General features: G+C 43.4%; 1 protein-coding gene across 1 annotated transcript in view; it reads left to right on the top strand.

The window, feature by feature from the left end:
- Positions 1-877: 877 nt before the first annotated feature.
- The window catches only part of PRIM2 (DNA primase subunit 2), a gene marked incomplete at its 5' end in the record, with an annotated part of 266,474 nt that continues 256,617 nt past the window's right edge, over positions 878-10,734 (top strand). The window contains 3 exon segments of the mRNA XM_025204487.1: positions 878-988; positions 2,010-2,089; positions 10,699-10,734. The exon segment at positions 10,699-10,734 is cut by the window's right edge and continues 19 nt beyond it. Coding sequence (XP_025060272.1) covers positions 878-988; positions 2,010-2,089; positions 10,699-10,734 — 227 coding nt within the window.

Here is a 10,734-nt window from a genome sequence, read left to right as displayed (position 1 = left end):
CGCCGGCCCCGTGAGTGGCCCGGGGCCGGCTGCGGGCCAGCAGCGCACGTCGGGGCGGGAGACGCAGCAGATTGGGCGCCGAGTCATGGGAGGGGCTCTGGTGCTTTGCCCAGCATCGGCAGGGTCTCGCTTGCCGCCTGGGGCCCCTGTCAGCCCTGGTGGTTGGGGCAGCAGGGTCCCGGCCGGGGCTGGGGCCCCCGCCGGTCAGGAGTTGAGCAGCCCTGACCTAAAACTGGTAGGGGAGGTGGGTAGGTGAATGTGAAACACTTGTCACCCTCCTTCCCTGCCTCAAATGGTTTTTAAGACCTGGGAGATAAAGCCTTAGCTGGGGTTATCTGGTTGGGGGTGGTCCTGTTTTGAGCTGGGCATTGGACTATCAGTGGGTCTCACCTTTTTTTGTACCAAGCCCCATTTGTAAACATGGATGGCTAGTCCCCACCCAGTGAGTAGCTGAAGTAGAAAACAGCCCCCTGGTCCTGCTGATGCCCCCCACTTAGGACCCCCAGGCCCCAGCCCCCGGTGGGGGGCCAAGCAGCCCCTTGCAAGGGAAAACCCACCATTTCTCATGTGTTTCTCCGTTGAAGGAGAATCCAGTTTTAACATTTGTTTGCAACCTTTTCATATATTCATGCTACCCACGGGTTGAGAAAAGCTGAACTAGATGATCTCCTGAGGTCCTTTCCAACCCAAATTTTCTATGCTTCAATACTGTCACATTTCAACAAAACCAAAATTGGGTAGAATGCTGGGCCGGCCTGCCTTCCCCCCTCCCTCCTGTCCTCCCTCTTTTCTTTCTTTAAAACAATAATTAGATTTCTGTTCTATGTTATACTAGGTGCTCATACTGCTTTTTATTTGTGGTTTTTATTTTTAAATTACTTTAGTACTCAAAGTAGTTGAGAATCTTGGTGTGAAATACCTGAAAGGTACTGATGACTATAAAAGCAAGCTGGAATATGAACTTCGAAAACTTAAATTTCCATTTAAAGTAAGTAATTGGAACAAGAACCTTTCCTACCTTTGTGTCCACATTGTATCTCCTGTGGAAAATAATATATACATATATATATAACAGCCTTAGTCTGTCTGTCTGTCTGTCTGTAACGGGTTATTTGCACTCAGATTGGTTGTCTGAAATAACCAATCAGAGTGCTCTAAGAGCATTCAGGACAGGAAGTGTCAGCCAGAGCGCTGACGCCATGATGGCGGGGACAGAGAAGATGGGTGTGAGGCCAGGGTGGAGTGGGCTGGAATGAGCGGGGTGGGACATGGGCCTCAGTCCCTGCCTGCCCCGGTCATTCTTGATGGGCAATTTGCTAGTTGTGAATAATAATACACTTATAGAATTTATATGCTGGGCACTATATTTGAGAATTTAACCAATTTTATACACGCAAGTTTTCCTTTTTTTTCCTGTATAATTTAAATACAGTTTTTGTTCTTAATTGGGTCAGTCTGGAATCTTTAATTTGTACTGAAGTTAGTGCAACTAGAGTCTGCAAGATAATGCTCTGCAGTCTGTAGGGCTTTGTAATATGAAGAATAAATTCTAACTTGCTGTTTTCATGTAGCAGTAGTAGCAAAAGGATAGCTACTGTAGTAATTAATACCTTGTGTTACCAGGGGTGACTGGTGCCTCCCAAGTTTGGGGAGTGGGGCACAATTTGTGAGTGGGCCCAGGGGTGGGCCAAAAGCCTCATATCCACTCTTATACTGTGCTGTGGCTTAGTGCCTCCCCCCAACATGCCACCGGCCCACATGGCAAAAAAACTGCCCCGTCCTGCATGGTGCCAAGTAGCGGGGCCAATCTCAGGGAGGGGGCATGCCTCTTGTCCTCCCCTCCCCCCCACCTCCCCCCAGTCACCTGTGTTACAGTTTACGAAGTATTTAAGGATAAATATTTTTGAGTTATGTGATGTGAAAGTTGAAGTTTAGCATTTAATTAACTTTTTTAAAGTTTAATTTTCTGCTTTTAAGCTGATGCATGTCCTCTTTTATGAAAATTACAGGCTTTGGCTGAAGATGATTATGATGCAAGGAGGAAAGACCATATCTCTCATTTCATACTGCGTCTTGCTTATTGTCAGTCGTAAGTGTGTTTTTGAGTTAGTATGTATTTTAATTTCTAGCATGTCGCTAAAACTAATGTGTGATGGCTGGTCATTAAGAGACTACCCGAGTCAAAGAAAAGCAAAGATGCGGTCTCAGTTTCTCAGTTTAGAAACTTGGTCAAGAAAAATTTCATATTTGAAGTGTGATGTGCAGGATGAAAACTGGAGGATAATTATTTTTATACACAGATGAAGCATAAATAGATATCACCACAATTATGTACCAATTCAGTGTGTTTTTTTTAAAAAGCATTCAGGATTGATTAGTCTTCTCCATTGGCCTATTATGTTCTCACTGATAGTCAGGGTTGAGTGCTTTTGACTATTGTTCCCAGTATTAGACAGGTCGCTCTCTAAATACTGTGTGTCTTACATACCATACCCATGCACCTTATTTTTGAAAGGCAGAATGAAGAAAAAGAGACTTTCCCTCGAAAGTGCTGTAAGTATGGTATTTTTGCAGGGAAAACACTGGCAGCTGGATTTGGGATGGAGGTGGGGGTGAGCAAAAACCTGTGGCTGCTCTGTTAACTACCTTGCTGCGGGATGTGGCAGGCACTGTTGGCTGAGCTGAACTTCCTGAGTCCTCTTTCTTCTCAAGCTGAGGCAGAGGAACAGTCAGCTGCACTGACTGAGTCAGCTGAGAGCTCACCCACTCAAGGAGTGAACAATTTGGCTCTAATAAGATCAGGCCCTAACCTGACTGTAGGTGCTACTGACTGCCCACTCAGCTCAGCTTGAAAAGAGAAGAGGGGCTAGGCAGTTTGACTCATCCAGCAGTGCCTGCCTTGTCAGCTTAGGGCCCAGTCTTGCTCTAGCTGAGCTACTAAGCCACTCCTCCTGAGCTAGGTGAGCCCCCAGCTGATGAGACTAATGCCACTGGCTATGTACCCGGCTTGGGAAGAGTGAGACAGCATGGTTACCAGAGGATTAGACTGTCTGTTCCCTGCTTTTTTTCATTTAAGCTATGTATCCCAATTTCTAGCTAATTTTCAGGAAAAGCCATCTGTGTAGCACTTGAGTAAACATGGCAACTCACCAATTATAAATCACTCCCTGGTACCTGGCCTGCATTTGTTCATTAAACAATTGTCTAGGTACATAGTTGGCTGTTACCTCTAGCTCACAATGTAAACAGCCTTGACTTTGTCAAACCAGTAAGGGTGAAGCTGGTGAAACAACAGAATGTGTGCCTAACGGTATTGAAGCATTTGTTACACAAACTATTTGTCCTGAATCCAGCCTTGATTGATTGCCATGGATTTTCATAACTTTTAAATTCAGGAAATAATTTTAATAGTCTGTAACATGGATCAATATATAGTGGTGGTTCTCAGTTCATGAGCTGCAGAATTGCTATGGGTATGCTGCAAGGACAGGTACAGGGTTAAAGGTAGGTTGATCTTATCAAATATTCCTGGGGCTCTAGGTGGCATTGTGCTGTGATGCCATATTACTCCTTGTGTGCCATTTCCTGAGCAGGCAATAGTACATCTGTCTCTGGTGCAGTGCCGTGGGTGATAAAATTAGCTTTGCTTCAGGACTGTGCTAGACAGCCTGGATGCAGTGCATGTATTAACATAGCTGTACTGATTCTGGTTTGGGAGGGTTCATATGTGGAGTTAGTTTGGGGTGGGTCTTCATAGCGCTTTTATGTACCTCTATAGTGCTGTACTAATGCAGCCACACAACCTTACTGGTTCTGGAAGTCTTATGGATCACTTTATACAGGTTAAGGTAGACTGGGATCAAATGTGAGAACCTCTGAGATTTTAGCTTTATCTAGTGTAATTCCTTTTGTTTTCAGCCTCTGTACTTACTACTCTATTTACTCAAATCTAAGGCACTACTGAACTTAAGATGACCTTCTAGTAATTTGATTTTATACATGGAAAACTAAGTTTAAAAATTATAAATTTTCCATGTATGGAATCTAATGGGGGGGGGGGGGGGGGGTCATCTTTAATTCCCCCCCCTCCACTGCTGCAGGCAGTGGAGAGGCAGGTGGTATGGGAAGGTTAAGAAGATTGCTTCCTGTTTGTGCCTGCCTGCCGCACCCCCCCCTTTCCCGCCCCCGCTTCTGCTTCTTCTCTCCCTCCCTTTACCCTTGTTCTGTGCTGGCAGGCTCTGTTTCCGTTCTAGGCTGGGGCACTGAGCATGGTCCAGCCCAACCCCATAGCACACCACTGCTTATAGGGCTGGGCTGGGGCTTTGCTCAGTACCCCTGGCTGTAGTGCATGGACAGGGCCTGCCAGCACTCGGCAAGGGTAAGTGGGACAGGGGCAGATGAGGGAGCAGAGGTTGTTGGTGGGGAGGAGATAGCAGGATGTAGAGGCAGCAGGGGGTGTAGGCAGCAGCTGCAGCCCTGGCCCTGACCCAAGGTAGGAGCTTGAGCCTTAGCCACAGCAGCTGCCTGTCCACTTCTTAGTACTTGATTCGAAGATGAGACTTCCCCCCTGGTTAAATGGTGGAGAGGGGGAACAGAATTGAGTAAATATGGTATGTAGCTTAAATTTCACTAATAATAATAGAGGATGCATCATGCGATAAAAATATATTGGATGTTGGCTTTACAAGAAAAATTACTGTTTGAGTTGTGTCAAATCAAACATAGGTTGTTAGAGCTAAATAAATAAATAAATATGAGTGAATACAATTTTACTTCACCTTCATACACATGACAGCATCTTGTTTCAGATTTTCTTCCTTAATTCTCTGTTGGAGAAATTCTTACTGTTTTAAAAATAAAACATTTATCCTAAATCACAAAGTGATTTTTGGACAAAACTTGTCTCCCTCTTGTTTTCTTTTTACAGAGTTTTGGCAGCAGGCAATGTTATCCTAATATTCTGGAGTTGTAAGTTCTGTTGTCAGCTTGGTTTCTGGACCTGGAGAGAGGCATTTTATTCTTCTTCGCCTCACTTCTCACTTTGAAATATACTGATAGAAAAATACTATGTGAGAATTGATTGTTCAAGAAAACTCTAACTATTGCAGCATTAAAGTTCCTGAAGAGTGAGGTTAGCAGAGGTGGGCAAAATACGGCCAGCAGCCAGTTCTGGCCTGCTAAGGAATTTTGTCTGGCTTGCAGTGGGTCCCTCGACCCCCGCCTGGCCTCGGTGCAGGGGACAGCCTGGGTTACGGCTCATGTGACCAGTCCTGCTGCCCCCAGGAATGCAGTGGGCTTGGGGTATCGTGGTAGCCAAACTTGCCTCCTGGCAACCCTTCCAGCTGCTGCTGCTGCTAGCTTCTGCTGCCCAGGCACTCCAGTCCATCCACCCTGCACTCATTGCTGGGAGTGCTGGAGAGAGTGGGTGGGAGGGGTCTCCATGGAAACTGGCTTGGGACCTACATAGGCAGGGGATGCTTGGTCAGGAGGATGGGATGGTGCCACAGGGAGGCAGGAGTGCCATCTGGGAGGGCGGGCCCAGGGCAGAGCCATGATCTGCTGCCCACACATCCCTGCGATAGGCTCTAGTTCCATGGGCAGGAGATTGTGCGGAATGGATCATGGCTCTGCCCTAGGCACTGGCCACATGTTATCACCACCCATAATTCCAGCCCTGGCCCTATCCATCTCGCTCCTGAATGCTGGTCCCCACTCTCCTGCAGCCCCATCCCATCATTCTGGCTGGGTGCCCTGCCTGTGCAGGGTCTGGCTGATCTCCAGAAAGACCCTAGGATCACTGGGCCATGACAGTGCGGGGCCAGGGAGGGGCAGAGCCGTGATCTGTTCCTTTCAGGTCCCTGCCTGAGGAGCTGTGCCTGTTGCAGGGGTATGCAGGGAGCGGATTGTGACTCTCTCCCAGGACCTGGCCCCACAGTCTTAATCCCAACCCTGGCCCTGCCCCCAGATACTGCTCCCCACCCACCTGCAGCCCCATCCTATCTGCTTGTCTGCGTGTGGGGCAGAGCCACTTAGGGAGTTTTGGTGAGCTGTTACAAGTGTGAGGGGTGCTGACCTGGCCTGCGACACCTTACCAAAACTCCCTAAGTTGCCCTCCAGCCCAAATAATTGCCCACCTCTGGGTTAGTGATAGTACAGGAAATATAAAAAGGCAAGCTGTATTTTGTTTTTTTGGCAATATGTTTTATTGGGAATATGTTTTATTGACCAACTGTAGAGTTTGGGGAGAGATTAGATAAGCTTTTGGGCATGCTGTGCTCTTCTTTCAGTTTGGTTCAATAAAAGATATTAAAAAAAACCAAACAAAACCTTGCTTCTTGAGAAGTGAGGCACTTACCCAGAAAAGCTGTCCTGGGTTGTCTTATAACAACAGTAGGGGTACTGTTTCATTAGAAAAGATTGGTACTTAGCTTTCACCTCAAACTTTGTTTTCTTCGTTTTGGAAATGCTTATTTCTTTTACTGATGTACATCTTAAGCTTTGTAGTATCTTTGCAGACAAAGATACCACACTGAAATCTGAACTATACACTGTATTTTCATACACTATTAAAATATAGCCAATCTTGAGGTATAATTATGCTATGCATTACACACTGGATAAGACCAGGAGGTGAAATAGTATAGCAAAATATTACTGTACACCAGTTCATAGTTCTAGGGTATAAACATTTGGTACAGATCAATAACTGTTGCTTTATGATTGTGTGTTCATTTTGCTGAAAAGGGTTTACACAAAGGTGTGATCACAAATCTGTGTAGTCTTAGTGTCAAGTAATCTGCAATAAGAATGTGCTGGTAGCTAAAATGTTTCTATAGTGATCTTTTAATTTTGTTTTATGGGCAAACGGTGCCACCCAGAGGTGTATATATGCATTTATCACTCTTCTCTGCTTCATTCTTGGGTTGTAATATGCACGGTCTATTATCTTCTGGTGTGTCTGTAGCTAGACTTGACCGTCCATAGTTGGAATCTACATGAATCATATAATATCACTGCTTTTCTCACCTGACCGGCAGCCTGGTTGTGAACTCTGATTCACTCTCCTAGGTGCTTAAATCCAGGCTGCTTTTAAATCGGGTTGGTTGTTACTATGTAAGACACAAACTTTTTTCTGTATTGGCGTAATGAAAACTCTTATCCAAGCTCTTATTTCGTATCTCTATTACAGCAAGGTTTTCTTTCTTTGCCCATGACAGATGAACTTTTGTCTTGCTTATATCAATTCTAAACATGGCTTTAAAGATAAATGTCCTAGCTTGTTGATCTCCTTTACTGCATCAAATGCAAAGTTTCTGGAAAGGAATTTGAAAGAAAAGACCATCTACCCGATGATACCTCTGTTAGCATCCATATGCTTTCAAAATGTTGGCTTTTTGCTTTGCTCTGCTTTAATGACACCAGCCTTTATTCTCTATTAAAAAAAATATTTTAAATAACTGTCTTTGCGCTTTCATATGTGCTGCTCCATCACATGGAAAAGTTCTCTGTAAATATCTGGAAAGCTTCTTTTTGCTATGGTGGCTGAAAAATCGCTCGGCAAGAGTTATGTATTTGGTGTGCTGAGACCACTGCTGATCATGCCGACCACTATTGCTTTGTTTGTGCTCATGTCTCTGTTTTCACCTTTTGTATTATACTCTAGATTGGAAACCCCTCGTTTGTATAGTATTCAGCATGTGGGCATTCTGATCCATGGCACAAGACACTATTATAGCGCAGATTAAGTATTCAATTATTAGTTTCTGATATTTAATATATGACTGTTTATGATGGTTTGGACTTAATGGCTACAAAATGCCATTATTGGTGGCTCTGTTTAATAAACTGTAGATGCTTTCATAAATCGGTACTTCTTGAACGGACTGAGTTTTAGCGTATGGGCTCACAACAAATGCTGCTGCTTTTTGTTCTAATACTTTCTGCAGGGTATGATGACTTTTAAGAACTTTTTCCTCATGAAAAAGATTTTAGACTGAAATTAATGTAGGGATTACAAGTGGATTTATTTCATCACTAATTCAGCTAGGTAGGCAAAAAATATACTTTAGTGTTTTGGTACAAAGGAAGAAGCATATGTTTTCTATCCCAAAGATTCCTGAACCTTGTGGTTTCAGTTCTCCCTTGGAGAGCAAAACACTCGGCTACAACGGCATGGTGCTGAGTTAGTATGCTGTCTGCTACTGTGATGCGTTTGTCTCAGGATGCTTACTTTCCTCTGACCAAGATTATCATAACACAAGAACACAAAGAAACAGTCTTACTTCCCCATCAGTCAGGAAACTACTTGCAGGATTGTGCCACTTAAAGGAGGCAAAAGGATCTTCTACTTGTTGTACATTGTAGAATCATAGGAGAGCTATTCTTGTATACTGAGCTAGCTAATTAAACCAAGTGCATAGCTCAGACCTAAATATTGACAGCTATAGAAAGTTCATGAAGGTTGTTGGTGATGAGACTGATTGAACACACATGCAGTTAACTGGGAAAGAAAATTACGCTCCATGATGATTGTATGATCTGGCCCATTGGTAGCTCATCCTGTCTGACCTGCTCATATGTGCTGAAACTCAAGGAAGTAAAAAAAAATTAGTCAACGTGTTAAACAGTTTTGCCTGTTCTGTGTGCTTAAGCCAATGAAGAGCAATTATGCCCATCTGCCCATCGCTCAGGGAAGTCATTGCAGATTTCTGAAAAGCAGCTTTACTAAATGCCCTGAAACAAGGCAGTGATTTGCCCAGTCCTTTAGAAGCCAGCATTTAACCCTGAAGACCTTTCTTTGACTAGTGTCATGTTTCAAACCTCCCATTCCTGGGCAAAATAACAGAGGAAATTACCAAGTTCCCACCATTGTATATCAGCTAACATTATGAAAATCATAGTTAATATTCAGACTAAGGCACAGCCTAGAGATTCTTCTAGCATCATTAAAAATGACTTTCATGGCCATGGACACAGATCTCTAATCAGACTGTTGAACAGGTTGACTTTTTCTCCCCAGTTTCTTAAGCTTCAGCATGTAATTTTTCAGTCTGTGATTGTAGTGAGACCAAAAGGTGCTAAGAGACAAGAGGAATAGACAGTGTAATGCTTCAGTGACTCCAGTTCTTCTCTACACTAATTCACGTTAGTATTAGTAACAACTCTACAGTAGGCCTTTGCTGGTAGGATAACACAGGGATCCAAACTTTCCGCTCTTCTTTTCAGCTTCTACATTAGACTATTGGGAGAAAATAAAGTCATGGACTTGGCTACCAATAATGCATTGTTTCTCAACTCTTAGCATTACTGTCTCTACTAACATGTCAGCATGCCTACATGAAATGAACTCTTCAGTGAAGAACAGCCAACTAGAACAACTAGGGCAAGATGAAAATCATACAGGTCAAAGAGGGGACACATTTTGAAGGGCTAATCTGCATGTTGTCTCTACTTTCTATGCAGGAGACATCTTCCATTTGTCAAAATTGACAGAAATCTGTTCTGATTCTTTCTAAAGAAATATCATGTTACTTATCTAAGCTTAAAATGTTGTTTTTTCCTGGATGAGGACCTGCTACAGTAATTCATATATTTTGTCACCTTCAGTCTTGGTTAATGTAATCCTTGTTTTTCGGAAGCTGAATCAAGATTATACAAGGGCTCCATATGGTAATTGCGCCCCCCCCCGTCCCCCCCCATGGCTGCTGTGAGCATGTTACACCTGTGCTCAGTTTTGCTGTGTCTTGACAACTCTGCACAATAACCTTTAATGACTTTGAAAATTAGACCTAAAGCCTTGTCTGCAAATAAAATAATTTGGTATGTGCATTGCCATAACAACTGTGCTTGTCTAGGGCAAAGCAGAACTTTCCTCCTGAAAGACCTAGCAGAGACTCTTCGGTAATTCAGTGTTGAACTGTTGCAGATGATACTTAATAGGGCTGTGCGAAGCTTCAGGTGCTGATTCGATTTGGAGGAGATTCGGTGGTCGAATCTCTAAATCCGAATCGAATCTGGAGACCAGTAAGAAGGTCTGAATTGATTCAAAGCTCTGAATTGATTGGGAAAAGATTCAGAGAGCTTTGGCAATTCGGGCAGTCCCTGCTCAACACCACAGGGAGCTGGACCTGGACTCTGTCCAGGTAAGTAGGGGGTTGGCAAGGAGGACCTAGAGGAAAAGGGAGGGTGGAAACTGATGTCTGAAAAACTAAGCACATGTAGTTTATAGAGTTTGTGGAGACTGTTGTCCCCCTGGAACCAAATTAAATGTGAGAATTTATTTTAGAGGTCTTGAAAACTGTTTTTCCAAAATTAATATTTTTTCTCCAGTAAATTACCTATGAAATCTACTTTTCTGAAGAGCTGTTGTATCAGATAAAATGCTGAATTCAGTCTTTTGAATAGTGAAGCAGAGGAATTTTCTTTTTCTAAGTATAAATATCCATAATATAGCATAAACAATCCTTTTTATCTACCCCCCCCAAAACCCCTCTCCCCCCAAAAACATCTCTTTTGTCTTTTGAGGGAGAATAATCTTGGCACATGTAGAGCATTATTCTTTCTTGTAAGTGAAATTAAGTGCATCTTACACTAGGCGCACCATGCTAAGACTTCTGATCACATTCAGCCTTAAATATTGTTTTAAGTGTGCAAGAAATAATGAATGATTTTTTTTTTTTCTTTTGACTTCCACCACAGTGAGGATCTCAGACGTTGGTTCATTCAACAAGAAAT

This window comes from Alligator sinensis, unplaced genomic scaffold (genome assembly GCF_000455745.1).
Source record: "Alligator sinensis unplaced genomic scaffold, ASM45574v1 scaffold482_1, whole genome shotgun sequence".
Taxonomy (NCBI): domain Eukaryota; kingdom Metazoa; phylum Chordata; order Crocodylia; family Alligatoridae; genus Alligator; species Alligator sinensis.
Note: the sequence above shows the minus strand (reverse complement) of the source record. Positions and strands in the feature narration are given on the sequence as shown.